The sequence below is a fragment of the Poecilia reticulata genome, chromosome 1, assembly GCF_904066995.2.
Source record: "Poecilia reticulata chromosome 1, P_reticulata-male-v2, whole genome shotgun sequence".
Classification (NCBI taxonomy): domain Eukaryota; kingdom Metazoa; phylum Chordata; class Actinopteri; order Cyprinodontiformes; family Poeciliidae; genus Poecilia; species Poecilia reticulata.
Genome location: NC_088830.1, coordinates 7,857,014 through 7,874,870, shown reverse-complemented (window position 1 = coordinate 7,874,870; position 17,857 = coordinate 7,857,014). Strand labels below are relative to the sequence as shown.

The 17,857-nt window shown below is 40.1% G+C and overlaps 2 protein-coding genes across 5 annotated transcripts; one reads left to right on the top strand and one right to left on the bottom strand.

Moving 5' to 3' along the window:
• Positions 1–26: 26 nt before the first annotated feature.
• LOC103474184 (uncharacterized) lies at positions 27–10,457 on the bottom strand. 4 transcript variants are annotated; one of them, XM_081603548.1, is made up of 8 exons: positions 8,431–10,457; positions 2,789–4,668; positions 2,624–2,708; positions 2,397–2,445; positions 1,848–2,301; positions 1,611–1,749; positions 758–1,114; positions 27–647 (listed from the first exon to the last, which is right to left on the bottom strand). In XM_081603548.1, the coding sequence occupies exon 2, from the start codon at positions 4,658–4,660 to the stop codon at positions 3,239–3,241; it is 1,422 nt and encodes a 473-aa protein (XP_081459674.1). In that variant the 5' UTR covers positions 4,661–4,668; positions 8,431–10,457; the 3' UTR covers positions 27–647; positions 758–1,114; positions 1,611–1,749; positions 1,848–2,301; positions 2,397–2,445; positions 2,624–2,708; positions 2,789–3,238. The 4 variants fall into 4 exon arrangements, with proteins under 4 accessions (XP_081459674.1, XP_081459703.1, XP_081459658.1 ...); XM_081603577.1 differs by having other exon boundaries at positions 27–1,114; positions 1,848–1,916; positions 2,076–2,301; XM_081603532.1 differs by having other exon boundaries at positions 27–1,114; positions 1,445–1,749.
• A 1,011-nt stretch (positions 10,458–11,468) lies between these two features.
• Positions 11,469–17,656, top strand: soul5l (heme-binding protein soul5, like). The gene is made up of 7 exons (XM_017305669.2): positions 11,469–11,640; positions 12,355–12,414; positions 13,614–13,695; positions 13,781–13,901; positions 14,005–14,144; positions 15,970–16,133; positions 16,231–17,656. Coding segments are annotated over exons 1-7 (1,056 nt in total). The 5' UTR covers positions 11,469–11,638; the 3' UTR covers positions 16,718–17,656.
• Positions 17,657–17,857: the final 201 nt, after the last annotated feature.

The following is a 17,857-nucleotide window of genomic DNA, read 5'->3' as shown; positions in this document are numbered from 1 at the left end:
GCAGACAAAATAAAAGCTGTAAAAAGTGGGTTTTAAGCAGTGCCTTTTACAGTGCAGTTTAATCCAGTGAAGAGAAGTCGGAGAATTCTGAAACATGCTAACTTTCCAGAAAAACACTCCTAGCTTTCTGTAAAGTTAGCTTCTCCAAGCTGGGAAGACTCAAAGATGTCTGAGAATTTTACATTTATAACAAGTGTAACAAGCCACATCTGTCAGTGCTGCTTATGATCATAAATTAAAGTCTGACCATCATTCCTTCATCATTTCAATGTGTTCAAATAAATGTTACCGCTTATTTAAAGCCGTCTAGTTGTAATGTTTTACCGCTGCCACAAGGTGGCGTTAGCAATAACCGCAAACCCAATTGTTCAGATGGGTGGACCCTGACAAACAAACCTCAGTGTGAGACTGAAGGACTGTGTGTCTAACCAGATGGTCAGCAGCACAGGAACACCACAGGGCTCTGTACTCTCACCATTCCTTTTCATTCTACACACTTCAGTCTTCTAGCACAAGTCCGACTTCTGTCATCTACAGAAATACTCAAGATGACTCAGCAGCTGTTGCATCAGAGGAAGACGATGCCGAGTTCAGAGGTCTGGTGGACCGCTTTGTGGCCTGGTGTGGGAACAATCATCTAATCTTGACTGCAAACAAAACAACAAAGATGGTTGTTGATTTCAGGAGAAACAGGCTTGGATCAAACCCTATTTCCATCATGGGAGAAGATGTGGAGGTGGTTCAGGAATATAAATACCTCTGTGTTCATCTGGAACACAGACTGGACTGGAGATGCAACAGTGAAGCGTCTATACAAAGAGACAGAGCAGACTGCACTTCTCCAGGAAGCCAAGATCCTTCAAGGTTTGCAGCACGATGCTGCAGATCTACAAGTCTGCTGTTGAGAGCGTCGTCTCTTCTGCAATCATCTGTTGGTGCAGCAGCATCAGAGCCATGAACCTCTAAAGGCTCAACAATCTGATAAAGAGGGCTGGATTTGTTCTGGTTCTGTTCTGGAGACGACTGTGGAACCTCTGGAGATGATGATGCAAAGAAGGATTCTTCATAAGAGTCAAGAAAGCTATGGACAACTCTGACCATCCTCTGCATGAGTCTGTATGGGGAAAACAGTATCATCAGTCAGAGGCTTCTTCAGATTTGCTGTGGTACAGACTGCTACAAAATATCTTTACTGCCAACAGCAATCAGCCATCTATAATAACTGAAGTATCTGAATTTATGAGCTACAACTACATTTAATTTTCACTTTGGGATCAATAAAGTCAAAGCATGTTTGGGTAATTCTTGCACATTACTCAAAAGTTTGATAGAAAAACATATTGAACAATTGGAAGTTATGGTGGAAACATTTTTGTGGTTTCAATGAAATGAAACAAAAAATGTAAAAAGATGATTAGGTTTAGCTTCCCCTGTGCCGATTCACCTGTTTGCTGCTCATTTTCCTTTTTGCCGCTCGCTTGCAGTTGTTGGCCACAGTTTCTGATCAAGTCTATCTCATCGACCTTAATCTGTTGCAACCAGTAGATGAACCAAGTAGCCTGCTTTAATTGTCGATCAACTCATGCTTGGTTTGTTATTGAAGGACCTACTTCACATGGTCCTTCTTTATTCTGTGTCCTCAGGTGTCCCTTTGCTGCACAAGGAAACTTCATCTCTGGATTTCCAGCAGGATTTTCTGTGTCTCCTCAGTCCTGGTTGGTACAGTGCTGTTGTCTTGTCTCAGTGATGCTGGAGAATCAACACATGATCAGACACACATTCCTTAATCTCTATCTAAATATGAGATGATTGAAAAAGACGTTCTGATCAAGTCATCATGTCCTCACCTTTTCCACAATCTGTTACACCAGTAGATCAGCAGGTGCAGCAGGTCTTCTGCTTTAATTGTTGGTCAACTCAAGTCATGTGACATGAGTTGACGGAGAAATTAAATAGAGAAAAGACAACAGAGTTAAAAAAAGAGAACATGGACAGAAGAAAGAAGAGTATTGACATTTGACCTCAATTTTATCCATATTTAAAATTGTTAGCTGGGTAAAAATACGTTTCCTTACTTTTTTCGTCAAGTGGGTTCTCTTATCTACCTCCACCTTACAGGTGGTGTTGAAGGTGGAGGTTAACAGGCTGAGGATCCACTTCACACGATGTAGGTCTCTTTATTCTGCACACGTCCTCAGGTCTCCTCCTGTTAAGCCTCTGGATTTTCAGCAGGATGTTTTTTCTGTCTCCTCAGTCCTCTGTGTCTTCTCTCTCCTGATTGGTCCAGTGCTGTTGATGATGCTGGAGAATCAACACATGATCAGACACACATTTCTTAATTTCTTTCTAAACAGATGATTGAATAAGACGTTCTGATCAAGTCATCATGTCCTCACCTTTTCCACAATCTGTTACACCAGTAGATCAGCAGGTGCAGCAGGTCTGCTTTAATTGTTGGTCAATTCAAGTCATGTGACATGAGTTGACAGAGAAATGAAATAAAAAGAAAACATAACAGTGTTAAAAAAAAAACAACAGAATATACATCTAAAGATAAAAAATAAAAAGTTTGAAATTTGATCTCAATTTCATCCATATTTAAAATGAAAGTAAGTTTTCTTACTTTTTTTGTCAACTGGGTTCTCTTATCTACCTCCATCTGACAGGCGGTGGTGACGGTGGAGGTTTACAGGCTGAGGAGATCCAACCTGGGATGATCAGAGAATCAGAGATCTGCCACCAGCAGGAGGCAAGCAGTATCATGTGGAAGTGGAATGCAAAAACTTACAAGCAGTGTGAAAAACAAGAGATCCAGAAGGCAGGAACCACATGGACAACGACGAAAGGATCCAGCGATGAGCAGCTACAACCTGAAAGATTAAAAACTTGGAGAGTGGATTAGTTAAGGAACAGGATAGAATAATTTATTATACTGGAGAGCACTGTGTAGGGAAGCACCACTGTCACACCCTGAAACATGAGGGAGTAGAGAGGAAAATGCAAAGATGACGAAAAGCCCGGTGCACGGCGCTACCCAAGGCTTCCTCAGTCCTGCCAGAATCCTTAACATCTAAAATGCTAAATCTAGCAGAGGGATAAAGAAGAGCCCCGGTGCAAGGTGCTACCTAAGCTTCCACAGGCTTGCAAGAAAGCCATTGGCTTTAATAAAAACCGAAGAGAAATGATAAAGTCCTAATGTGACTTCTCAAATAGGTCTTCAGTTTTTACGGATCCCAATCTACTCAGAGTCACTTGACGAGACGTAGCGAGGTCTAAACCACACGTGTCTGGAACTCTCTCTTGCTGTAATTCCACTAGATGTTGAAGGTTTTGGGTCCTCTTCCGTGTCACATAGCATCCTTGGTGGGGGACTGAAAACACGGGGTGACATAATGGGATCTTCACAGTGCGTCAATGGTGAGGGACTGAGGACGGGGGATGACAAAATAGGACGTTTACGCGCCATTTTACAAGAGGGTCTGAGGACGGGGGGTGACAGTCCAGCATCCTTACACGATTTCAACACGTTAGCAACACTGTCCCTGGTCCTCTTGGCAGGGGGCTCCTCTTTAGCAACACTGTCCCTGGTCCTCTTGGCAGGGAAGTCCTTTTCAGCAAGAGGACGCCCCCGAAAAGCTGAAAAGAGATCACCACTTGGAGGAAGACCGACCTTGGTCCTCTTGGCAGGGGGCTCCTCTTTAGCAACAGTGTCCCTAGTCCTCTTGGAGGGGAGCTTATCATCAGCTTGGTTCTCCCTGATCCTCTTGGTTGGGGGCTGCTCTTCAGGATCACTGTCCTTTCTCCTCTTCCCGTTTATGCCAATCACAGATGTCACATGAGCCGCGTCCTCTTTCAAACCTACCTGATGACTAGGTTTTGATGAAGGGTCGTCGGCCTTTGCAGTATCCACCTTCTTTGTAGCTCTTCTGGTGCGGCCAAAAGTCAAAGAAGCCACTAAATTTTTCCAGCCCCCCAGAGGTTGTTGTGAGATACCAATTGGTCCGGAGTCCTCTGGACGCAAAATTGGCTTGTCCTGTTCGTCAAATCCAGATGTGAATTTAAAGCTGGAAGGAAGCACGGTACCAAAACTAAGCTTTGATGGTGGGTCTTCCTGCTTCACAGCATACACCATATCCGTTATTCTTCTGGCGCGTCTGGAAGTCAAAGAAGCCCCCTTCTCTTCCAAACCTACCTCATGACGTTGCAAGGTAGTGATAGGTCTGGACTTCTCTGGACGCAAAATTGACTCTTGCTTTTTCTCAAGTCCAGATGTGAATTTAAAGCTGGAAAGAAGCACGGCACCAGAACTAAGCTTTGATGGTGGGTCGTCCTCCTTCGCAGAATCCACTTTCTGTGTAGTTTTCCTGGAGTGACCAGAAGTCAAAGAAACAGCGTCCTCTTCCAAACCTACCTGATGATGTTGCAGGGTACCGATAGGTCTGGACTTCTCTGGACGCAAGTCATCCTGGTCTTCATTACCTACCTCGTCTCCACTAAAGCTGGTAGAACAGTCTACAGACTGGGGAGCTGAACTATACCTCAACTCCTCTCCATGGTCTTTAGAAACCACATCGGCTTCATTTAACCACACCTTACCGTGTTTCTTACCGTTGTCTGGATGTCCCTCCAACGTTGGGGATCCATCTGCTGGAAGCGCCATGGTATGGGCTATAAAGGAAAAAACAAAGCAGAAACAGCTATAATTCAGTATCTTGGCCTTCACAAAAGTCCAAAGCAATGTTTAGAGGGAACACTGAAATACCAACAATACAATAACCCAAGTTTGTGAATGTGTTTGTTTTTCTTGAATATATTTAATTAACAAATGTGATTATACAAGAAGAACAGGAATTAAGAGACAAAATAAAAGCTCATCTTTGGTCACAAAAAACAGCAAAAAACACAATTTCACATAAAAACCAGAACACACTCTAAAACTCAAGGATCAAACATGTATAGACCATCACCACTCAGACAAACAAACTTGCAGCTTCATCTTGGTACCAATTAATCATTAAATACAACAAATTAAATTTAGACTTATTGGTAATTCATCCCTAGCCATAAACTCTTAAACATTTGGAAACATAAATTAAGGAGCTGCACACTGTGTTTAGAACTTTTTAATATCTAACGAAACACCTGTAATCTTAGATCGTGCCATTAGTGCGAATAAAATAAAGCCCTGCAACAAGTTACTCAGTTTATCCTTCTATAACGACCCAATCTTTGATGCTACAGGTACATTTTGTCATTCTTAATAATAGCCAGGGATACGATACGTGATCCATTCATTACTATTATACTTAAATCACTGCTTACACAACTTTAATACTTTAAAAGTATCAAAGTTTTAAAAAATGTTTCCAATAGCATTTGTACATTACCAAAATATTAATTGTAGCTAATCAAACTAAATTTCACAATCACAGCCACAGCTACTCTGACGCCCCATCAGTACTACCTTTATACACCCACATATAGCCAACAGCAGAAATGTACACCTATAAAATTAAAGTTTTATAGATGTACATCTTTTAAATAAACAGGGCAACATAAGTGGCCTTTCCTCCATTTCCAGGGGCTCCTACTAAAAAATGAAACTGTTTATTTGGTTTAGAAATCCATATCCAGTGTTAAAATGTCTGTTGTATTTTGTCTGGAGATAAGCCAGACAAAATTATTAAAATAATAATCTGCGACCCTTATAAGTAATTTTTTTTATATAGCACATTTTCAGCAACAAGGCAATACAAAGTGCTTATGTGTGCATGATGCCTCAAAGTCTTACTATCACATGTTAATATTACTCCAAATGGGTCAGTTATGGCTGAAGGTAGTGTTATGAAATTCATTACGTCAGTCTGGAGATCATGGCTGCACACAACCCAGCAAGAAACTCAGATGAATGTTCACACAATTATATTGCTCCAAATGCTTCTTTCAATATTACCATCTCCATGGAGACAAAGACCATCAACAAAATGGATTCTCTAAAAGTAATTCTCTCAAACTAAAATAAGTTTTCCAATCACCACACCACTATTAATATTGCTGACACTTTCTGAAAATTAAATTAGCGTGAAAATATATTACAGTTCCAAATATGCAAAGCACCAACACAGCATTTCGTAAACAACTAATTATTCAAAACTAGAAAAATAAAACAAAACAAAACTACTTAATATAAACTAAACTACTTAGAAATAATACAGGAGAAATATATATATCTAAAAACTTTTTTAGTATTCAAGTATAAAGGTTTTATTTCAAGCAGCGTATCCAAGGAGACCAAATGTGTTTTTGAGGCATTTTTTGAAACCTGTACCAGGCACTGACTTCTTATTCCAAAGATCTGAATAAAACTAAACAGATCTTCTAAAACCAGAAATAACTTTTTAAACCACATAAGCAGTGTAAACCCCCAAAATGTTTACTAACAAATGAATCACAACTGGACAAACTTAAACCGAGATCATAGTTTTTCTAATGAATTTTAACATTCACTGTTAACATTCAAGTAACTTCTGAAAATGATACGTCACTAAAATGCAATGGAGCAAAACATTGTTTTTCTGGTCTTGAGTAATTACAATAAAAAATGTATTTACTTTGTGAAATCAACAGGCACACATTGATTGTTCTTTAATTATTTTTATAAGAATAAAGTTGTGTGTTGTTATTTAATCATTGTATCCATGGAGACTACATGTACCACATTTTTCAAAAAGATGATTCCAAAACTTCTTTCAAACCAAAACAACTGCAGTCAGCATTACTGACATTTTCCAAAATTTCAAATAACTAGCATATAAATCACAATACAAATTCAATTAACTCACAAATATGTTGCATTCCAAAAAAGCTAATTATACCTTCCTAAACAAAGAGTTGGAATTTCCAAAAACTGAACACCAAAGTCATCAAAGCTGATTTTAACCAACTCAAATGTTTTTTTTTTCTTTTAAAATCAGTTCACCCATGTAGGAAAACTAAACACACATATTAAAGTCTATCATTAGATAGGAGGAGGCACATGTTTGCAAAGTGTTTCTTAATTTTTTATTGAAGTCATTTTAAATAATGTCACCAATGTATCCATGGAAACTAAATATGTTTGTCTGGGCATTTTTCAAAAAAAAAACAACAAAAAAAAAACCCTTCCAAAGTCATCAAAGCTGATTTTCACAAAGATAGGGACATTGTGAAAATCAGCTTTGATGGATTGTCACTATGACTATACACAATTCATTGCCTATCAATGGTCTATCATTAACGTACACACACACTTATGATGTTTATTACTGGGGCGACAGTGGTAGGCAAACTCTGTCTCTGTTGTTGTGTCCTGGAGCAAGACACTTCTCCCACCTTCAGCTGGAGTATATCACTGGCAGGATAGGACATCTGTGGCTACAATCCATTAGATTATTATCATGAGTGTGTGAAGGCGTGCACACACTGATGGAAATTTTTTATGTTAAGCGTCTTCAAGTGTCCTGATAAATCGTTAGTCTGCTGTGATTACCATGGAAACTAAGTATGTTTGTCAGGGCATTTTTCAAAAAATAAAAAATTTAATAAAGGCCAAGAATTGGACAGAAATCTGACTGTTTTTTCAAACCAGCATAACAGTTTTCTCAAACACTAGTGTTGATATCCCAGACATTTATCCACAAATGTCAATATGCTAATACATAAGTCACAAAACAATTTTAATTAATTCACAAATTTGTTTCACCCCGCAAATGCAAGAGACCTAATAAACCTATATATTTCAAAGAAGTCATCAAGATTTCAAAAGATTGGACACCAAAGTCATCAAACCTGATACTCTTAGATTAAATATCACCATTTTTGTTTTTTTCAAATCAATTCACCCATGTTTTCTGGCTATGCTAAAAAACACACACACAAAAAACCAAAGAAAAAAACAGATAATCATGTCCCTATCTTGAAAAAATAATTAAACTAAACAATTAAAATATAGGCTATTATAAGGGTAAATGCTATTTTCTTAATGTTTTTCAAAAATAATATTAAATATTTAAGGTATTTCATGTAGCGTATCCATGGAAACTGGGTGCTTATTACCGCATTTTTCAAAAAAATAACGGTGAAAAGATTAGATAATTTTTCAGGAATTTGACGTTAATTTAACTAATTTGACTATAATTAAGTAAAATACATATATTTCTTAAATCACTACACCACAGTTTAACATTCCCGACATTTCCAGCGAAATTCAGTTAAGAAAAAGGCTCATAGAAAAAGGATCTATGCTAGCAAAGAATGCTACTTGTCTTTTTTTGTACAGCAGTCAGAATTTCTTTAAAACACACACACACACAAAATAAACTAAATAAGTCACTGATATCTTAGTAATAACTTGTTTTCGTTTATTTAAAATAGTAAAAGAATGATTTTAACCTTCCAGCCGATCTCCCTGCTGGTGCTTCTCCTGGCCAGGAACCGTCTTTCGCAGGTTGGTTAACCACGGGCTTCTTCAGCAAGTGCGTATTTCAGCAAGTGCTTCTTTAACAAGTTTTGCTAGCAGACTTCTCGACAAGCTCAAACCTTCAGAGGCTCAAAATGCTTCTTCTGGCGTCTCTTTCAAAAGTCCCGTCGCAAAGGGGAAGAATTCAGAAGGTCAGCGTCATTTATGGGGTTGAGAAGGCTAACGTCGTTTCCATGACTTTCATTGACGAACGCACGCACTGGTGCGTGAGAGAAAATGGACTACAAATAATGCAGACAATACAAGTATCGCGTTGTCTTGTTAATCACTCCGCATGCTGCCACCTACTGGCCAAACAGTCTAAGTTTACAATGACATTTTTAAAACTTACGCTACAGGTGCGACATTATATTTATGCTTTCATTCTTAACTATGTCAGTTTCGGTCCTCCAAATGGGAGAACTTCTCTCTGCCGTGAAGCCTGGATTGGAAGAAAAATTCAAATTCAAAATTCAATTCAAAAATACTTTATTGATCGAAAAGTAACGTTAAATGTTGTAGCTAGCTCATCAATTCAGATTCTTGAAGCATTTGTAAGCTAATTGCTGTTGGCAGGAAAGATCTTTTGTAGCGGTCTGTATTACAGCAAATTTCAAGAAGCCTCTGACTGATGATACGATGTTTTTTCAAGACGGTCTCATGAAGAGGATGGTCAGAGATGCCCATAATTTTCTTAAAAATGCTTTATTTCAGCATCCTGTAGCGTTCTCTTTCAATCAGCTGAAATGTGGGTGATTGCTTTTATGAAAATAATTTTGTTGCAGCAGATTCTGGAGATGTTTTCTGCTAAAATGTGACAGTCATGGTTGGAAAAGTCTAAACCTTTGACCCTGGCTAAAACAGCTGCAGTTTTAAATAAAAAGCAGCTAGCTTTTTATTTAGGCAGTGAGTTTAAATTTCAAAAAAATGGATTGCTTAGAGATTACACTTCATGGGTTAAAACAAAATCCAGAAATAAGCCAACAACTTTTCTCTCAGCTGTTCCTCTGGATCTTGCTGGAGGAGTAACCATGTGTTACAGATTATTTATTTGAAATTTTAAAAAGTAAGTGTGTGACTTTCTATTGTTTCTTCTTAAAATTCCTGTCACTAGTGGAAAAAGTAAAAAAAACAGGTATAAATCAAATTATTTTCTAATCCCTTTCGATGCAAATTTAAGCCTTGTATGTTGAAATGGGGTCCAACCGACCCCACACACGTAAAGCTTGTATCATTTTCCATAGACCTTGACTCAGTTCTCGCATGCACAAGGGTTAAGTGAGACCTCAGTTTGGAAGAGAGGGACATTTAGCCGCCATTTTGATGGGCATGATTGGTTATTTAAATGTGACCTTAAGTGAGAATGTTCTGATCTGCATGGGCCTCACAGACGTCTTCAGCAGCGGTTTCTCTTCTGACAAATTATCAGAACAAGTAAAATATGCAAAAGAATATGCCTTATTAGCATCAAGCAAACTAGCCTGTAGTAAAACGGTCCTTCCTCAAGCAAAGAATGCCTCATAAATAAAACAAGTCTTTATTGAACCACCCAGGTGTGAAACAGTAAAAGAAATGTATGGCTCATTATATTCCAGTTTAATTAGAGCCTTGGGGGAAGTGGGTTTGTTCTGATTGTAATGAGGCAGCAATTACTGCCGCTGTAGAGTTAAAATGTGACAGGCACTCCCTGTTCATCCTCTGCTCACTCTGCAGCCACAAAAAATAAAATAATAAAAAATTTCTTAGTTTCTCAAAATTAAGGCATTTTTGTCTAAAACATTTTTGACATTTCTCAAAACTTAAAAAAAAAAAAAATCAAAAAACATTTAACAAAGTAAGGCCTCGAAAAAGTGTAAAGAGGAAGTATATCTTTTGAGAATATTTCTTAAACATTTCTCAAAAATGACTTTTTTGAGAAAGGTTCTTTTGAGGACTTTTCAAAAAGGACTCACAAAGGATAAGGGCTTGTTTTTGTGATTGTCGTACAGTGTCCATGTAGTTCTCCAGAGCTCTCACAGCATCAGTCAGCTCGTAAAAAGTTTGTGTGTCGCTCCAACGTGTTGAATCTCTTCTGTAAAATCGCCGACTACGTAGCCGCTCTATAGTAGGCGGGGCTTGTCGCTCCAACGCCTAAATAAGACGCCGACGTCTCCTCTGATTGGCTGATGGATGATTAGCCTCAGCACCGTGGCTGAATAGTGGTTTGTTCTTAACCAAAGAAAACAAAACGAACTTGAACCATTGAGGTCGCCGCGGACTGGCGCCATGTTGACGCTTCTTCCTCCTGGATCCAACGAATAAACATTTAAAGTTGTAGCGTAGCCTATTTCTTGATCTTGCGCTCTCGATCAAGATGCAAATTTTAACGTTGCACACATACAGTCAACTTAACACAATCAAAAGGTTCACACAATTGCCGCAACGCAGTGGACAACAACCACGACGGTCAAAAGCTGTTTCCGCCGCAGTCAGCACACACAGCTGAGGTTACCAGTGACTCTATCAACCTTAAGACGCCACCCACTGTGACTTTCAGGTATTACACCAAACACAAACACTTTATTTGAGAGAGAGCTCTCTCAAGCTTTATCTGACGGCCGCGAGCTTTATCCCAGCCACTGCTGCCATGATTTTTGTTGACTTATCACATCAACAAGCGTATTCACCAATGGTTTTATTTTAATTTCTTTTTTAATGGAAACATGGCAATTGCGAACTTGTTTTTTATTTATTTATTTTTTTACATTAATAGAGTATTGACAAAAATTTGCACACGACGTTTGTCATGGAAACGCAGCTATGAAGATACTGGAATCCAACTGATCCATGACCCACTAACGTGTTCCCTATCCCTTTTTGTGAACCCATTTTATGACTTTTTTTCTTTTCTTTGCAGTGTGTGACTGATGGGAGATGTTTTCATGTTTAATGGTGAGAGATTAGAAACCCCCCAGTGAGGCTCCGGTGGCCAGTCTCCTCCTCCCTGTGTGCTGTAGGCGGGCCCCGGGCCCCTCCCTCCCCGTCTGCATTAAATCCTCCAGCTCCTGTCCGGGTGCAGCACACTGCAGTCTCCATCAGCCCTCCGCACTGCGCTCTCTTTGCAGGTGGGAAATAGCTACACACACACACAGGACAGTCACAATGTAAGTATTTACAACATATCAGGACATTGAATACTTTTTTTTTTTTCTAAACTCCTCAGAAAGGTACATTTGATTTCTAATGTTGTTGAATTCCCTTTACCGGCTTGACGTGCAGGTAAAGTTGAGGTTTGCGTCATTTATTTTTTCTTCTTAAGCAGCGCACGCGTGTATGCATTATCTGAAACGGTGCTTTGGTGCTTCAGTCATATTTAGAGACATTACTTATTCTCATTACTATACATTTTAAAGCTCCTGGCATTCTTTGCTGGTTCCAAACATACTCGGGTAAAGAAGATGGAGTCCTTCTGCTCCCTGCTCCTTCCTGACCTTAAAATGCCTTTGGTTTGCAGAGCAGACTGATGATGCAGCAGATTTCTCTCCCTCTCTCCTCGGTGCAGCAGCAGCAGCAGCAGGAACACGTGTCTAGTTTCATCTCTGCAGTGATGAAACCCAGTCCTGACTGCAGCATCAGCAACAGCCTCATTCCTGACAGACACCTTCCTCTCTCCTCCTCTTCATTTGACTTTTTGTTTTTTTTTTAGTTTTACATCTTTGTTTTCTCCGCCATGTTTTCTTTGCTTTTCCACTTTCTGAACGCTTTGTGCAGCATTTGCAGCTACTTCTTTAAAGCTTTTTTCAACGCGGCCTGAGCCAAACAAACGAGAAAAAACAGATTGTTTATATGGAGAAACATCTTTATGTGCTCTTTTCCAGGGCTTTCATCATTGCCGTAGCTGTTTTGGCCCTGGTGGTTTCCATTGAAAGCAGCGTGGGGTAAGTCGATGGCTTCAGTTATTAATGCAAACACAACATAGATCACGAATAAGTCATATTTTCAACCTGAACTCTTAACCAATGCTGGGGAAAATCTCGTCAAACGGTCCACCTAGGGACTTCCTTTGAGATTTTAGAGATGCAGCTCAAATCGATCAAAATCATTAGAACTCTAATTAAAACATTAAATTATTTCAGTAATTCTGTTCTAAAAGTGACACTGTTCTCAGAGTGGTGCATCCGAGCATATTAATGGAAAGTTCAGTGGAAGGAAAAGCTGTGATGGAAAAAGACTCACAACTGTTAGGGATATTTTTGGGGCTAAAAATACAAAAAGGTTAGTGCTGAGTCATGGTCTAAAAGTGTATGAATTGTCACTTTTTTTAGGTGTTTGATTTTGATCAAGTTAAACACTAACACAACTTTGTACAGTAGAGACTGGACACGTTTTATTTCCCTTTAGCCGTAAAGTTTCATGGATTGACAGACTTTCTGAAGCTTTCTGCGTGCCCAGCTCCATGTGGATTTTATTAAGTGGACACATTTACAGTGTAACAATTTACAATAATTCACAAATGTGTATTTAAGAGGAAAATCAGCTGAACGCATTTAGCACAAATATGGCTCCCAACACTATACTGGCAGTGAAATATGTTTAATATCTACTTAAAGACTATTTTCAAAAGGCACTTTCGACTCATCGGGCATATGTTCTAATTTATTGATTCCGACTGTAAATTAGGGATGGGCGTTTATCGTATCGTTTATCGTGAAAAATTTATCATAATCAGAATTTTCATTTATCGTTGTCTTGATGAATTCCAGTTAACGTTAAATAGAAAACCAAACTGACAGTGTTATAAGAGAAGTTATATTTAAAGTTTACTCCACTGTTCCACGAGAGCATCAAAAAAGATGAATACATTTGAAAATATTATTAAATACTGTTACTGTGTAGTTTTTATAAATCACACTTCTTCAATTCATGGTTGTCTTGAAGAAGACGATTATAGATGGGAATGTTTTTCTGGAGAAATATTTCTGTTTGATGTCAAGCAGTCACAGCTTTAAAAAAAAGTAATTTAAAAAAAAACATTTTTTTATTGTATAGCACAACAAAATATCACGATAAAATTCTAAGTCCATATTGCCCACCGTGACTGTAAATGCTTGTATTTCCGCCCCCCACTGTGTTGCAGACCAAGCACCAACACCAGCTTCTGCACCGAGTCTAAGGAATGTCTAGAATATGAACTGGTCTGCAAAACGGATGAGTATGAAGTGAGTCTGAATCTCCAACAAGAAGCTAAAACACAACTTCCCCCCCCGCCCCCCTCTCCTCACATTTATGTGTGTGTGTGTTCAGGTGCGACACCTTACCCCCACTCGCTGGGTGTCGACAGACGCCGAAGCCTACTTCATGGGAGTGGGAGCAGCCATGGCTTTCAGGAGACTCTTCCAGTACATCAACGGAGCAAACGACGAAGGTGAGAACACAAGAGGAAGAGTGCGACGGAGCGCGTAAACACTTGTTTGATTTGATTTATTTATTTTTCTTTCTGTGGCTGTGTGGGGGGTTTCTGGGTTTAGGCTTGAAGATGGAGATGACCGCCCCAGTCCTGGTAAAGGTCCCAGAGGAAACCAAGCTCTGGGAGCCAGCCGTCTACACGCTCAACTTCCCGCTGCCGGCGGCCTATCAGGACAAACCGCCCGCGCCCACCAATGACAAGGTGAGCGGGCAGGAAGCCAGGACTGCAGAAGGATGCGGTTTCCTTTGTGATTGTCGGTTTGAAGGTTAAACTCTGCGGCGCATCTTTGAGGGGCGGTGCAGCATTCGATCAGGGCGTTTTACTTAGAGATCAATAGGACGCACCGAAGCAGAAAACTGAGCTTCACACCAGAGCAGCTTTCACTCAGAGGAAGAGGAATAACGGGAGTAAACGTGGCACCTGAAAGGGGACGTTTTTAGAGCTTTACATCATGCTATAATGTGATTCCTTCATCCTGGAGTGTTGTTGATTCTTTCATGCATGTTTGAGAAATCCTTGAATCTCCCATGGCGACCATTCAGCTGTGTAAACACCTGGTGGAAGCACACCTGCTGAGCTCATTATGAGAGTACGACGACCTTTCAGGGTCATAGTAGATAGGAAAAAAGGACCAGTATGTTTCTGAGAAAAACTCTGACATTTTGAGATTAATCTCAGAAATTGTCTAGAAAAAAACGTGGACATTTCTGAGATTAATCTCAAAATACCAGAGGTTTTTTTTGTTGCAAATTTTGGACTTTTGGAGCTCAGAAATGTCCTTGTTTTTTTCTAGAAAAATTCCCAGATTATTTTAATAATTTCTTAGTTTTTTTGGCGGAAATGTACTCCTTTTTTTTTGTCTATCGACAAAGGCCCTATACATCTTATACAAGCTACTTCTCAGTGTAGCACTGGCAAAATCATTGTTAAAGAACTGATGTTGTGATGAGTTCCTGAAGGCGGAGCTTCAGAAAGAACAGGAGCTTCTTAAAGAGACAGAGGCCCAATTTCAAGGCGTTAAGTTACAAAGTTACATTTCTCTTACATCAGATTTGATACATATAAAGCACTTTAATAACAACTGAAGGTAACATAGTTACTTAATTGTGCTATAAAATGAGACTTTGTGGCTGCAAAATACATAATACCCCTTTAAAAAAATATTCACATTTTCATTCAGGACATTTGGCTTTTATTGGGCTTTTGTGCACAAAGCAGAGGATTATTTTTAAGTGGATAGAAAGTGGTTCATAGGTTTTACAAATAAAAATCTTAAAAAGAGTGGCATACATGTTTGTTCTGCCCCTCCAGTTACTAAATACACTATAGAACTTCCATTTGCTGCCGTTGCTGTTTTAAATATTTTTTTATGTGCAAGTCAGTAATACTTTATTTATATTGCGGGTCTTGATCCGTTGACCTCAAGGCCCTAATCCAGAGATGTAGATTGGAATCGGTCCATAAAGAGACCCCAATATCTTGAAATGCACGGGCAACCAATGACGTTTCATTAGAATTGTCACGATTTTCTGACTTTTCAGACTCAAAAATGTTCAAGTTTTTCTAGAAAACTTCGGAGATTAACCTCAAAGTTCTAGTTCTAGCATGTTTTGGGCTTTTCAAACTCAAAATTTGAGTTTCCCTTGTTTTTCTAGACCAGGGGTGTCAAACTCCAGTCCTCGAGGGCCGGTGTCCTGCAACTTTTAGAAGTGCCTCTGCTGCACCACACCTGAATAGAATAATTAGGTCATTAGCAAGGCTCTGGAGAACTGAGGAGGTAATTAAGCCATTTGATTCAGGTGTTTTGTACCTGTGGCACATCTAAAAACTGCAGGACAGCGGCCCTTCAGGACTGGAGTTTGACACCCCTGTTCTAGACAATTTCTGAAGTTTTTTTGGGTGGAAATTCTGTCCTTTTTTTCTGGCCCTAATACGCCGTCGTACATGGAAGACCAAAGGTCTCACCACGGCGGGTTGGTTGCAGTTTTTGCTGCTCACCGGTGTTTTCCTCGCTCTGGTTGCCCAGGTGTATTTTACGGCGATGCCGGATATGGACGTGTATGTGAGGAGCTACGGAGGCTGGATGCTGTCGGTCACCTCCAGGCTTCACTCCCACCTGCTGACCAAAGAGTTGGAGCGAGTTCACGCCTCCTACAACCACACCTACCACTATGGAGTCGGTTACGACAGGTAGGACGCGCGTTGCTTCCGTCCCGTTTGTCCCAGCAGCTTCTATCTTTATTCTTTTCAATATACTCCTGTTTTGCTCTCCCCTGTGTGTCTGCAGTCCCTTGAAGCTGCTGAACCGGCATAACGAGGTTTGGTACGTGGCTGAAGGGGAACCGGTGTGCACAGACCCACTGGAGCCCACTCCCGCACACACTCCCCGGCCCATGCCGACCCACCTGCTCGCGGACTCGCCATCAGAGATGCTGTCTGACTCGCCCTACCTCCCTCCGTCCAACCTGTCCTCAAACACCACCTTTAACTCCTCCTCTTCCTCCCTGCTGCCCTCCTACCCCTCAGCCGTCCTCCCGTCCGAAACCCCGGCGAGCAATTCGTCCGAGCCTCACACTGAGGCCGCGTTCAGTCACCCTCCGTCCTCCGCCCTCATGGCAGAGGACCCGACGGCGACCAACGCCTCCGTCCTGGCCTCCGCCAGCCCCTCGCTGGAGCCAGAGCGCGAGGCCGGCGCGTGGAACTTCACGACCAGCAGCTCCGTGGACACACAGGCTAACGCTGGCACCGAGGTCCAACCAGACAACGCCCATTAGCAACACTGAAGCTATCGATGTTAGATATACAGAAGACATGCACTCTTTGGTTGTTTATTTCTCCAATATGCAATCTGCTCTCATTTTACCACAGCTTTGTTCCTGCTCCACCCAGAGTATCTGTTCACTGTGTCACTCCCAAGTTAACTAACTGCTGCATTATAGGTAAGATGTGAGGTTAAACTATATTCATCAGATTTAACTGTTAGGACTTCAATCTGCTTTAATCTGATAAACACAATGCAGGGATTAACTACAGTAGACCATTACGTCTGTAGAAAGTGAACTGTTTTGATGTGAAGAAGTTTGACTTTCTGCTCAGCTCCATCGCCGACTTTCTTCTTCTGCTGTAAGTGTGGCGACATATCAGTGCAATCATTGTAAAACCAGCGTGTGCGTTCAACGGGATCTTTGCTGCACAAATAAATAATTGCTCTTAAGCTTTAACTTAAGAACAAAGTAATAACATTTTAGCATTTTTTTCCTGCATTTTATTATTTAAATTAGCTTCCAGGGAGGGAAAGATCCATCTAAAAGTGCAAGTGAAGTAAGCAGTCCTGCTTAAAGCACTAAACTTAGCTGGGGCTACATAAATGCTTAGTTTTTTCTTCAAAACTGAGCATGATTAAAAGAACACAAGTTAATCTGTCTTTCCCACAGAGAAGTATTATTCACTTCACTCTGCTTCAAATAAAGCCGTTTAACAAATCTTTCTGCTTTCGTTAAACTGGCATCATTCTTCAAAAATGTCTCCAAAAAAGTGTAATTATGTTCTTTAATGGTATTAAAACTGCACCAAAGATCCCAGAGAAACACGCATCAAACCAATGCAATAAAATGTATGTAACTTAAAAAATAATCATTTGGTAGCAATGCACCTCAGAGCTACATGGTAAATTTTCTGAGAAAGGCGCAATAAAATGGTACACTCTTGTTGAACACTTATGAATTATTGACTTGAATCAGTTATACATCTCATCAGCTTCACTCAATTGGCCTCAGTTTTTTCCAACAATCTGAAAACAAGAAGCTTGAAGAGGGCTGTAGTGACGTACTAACAATGACTAGTTAGCTGTAAGTGCAGGCACTTTAAGTGTGAATGCAGTGTGACGTTAGTAAATGTGTGGAAGGAGAGAATAG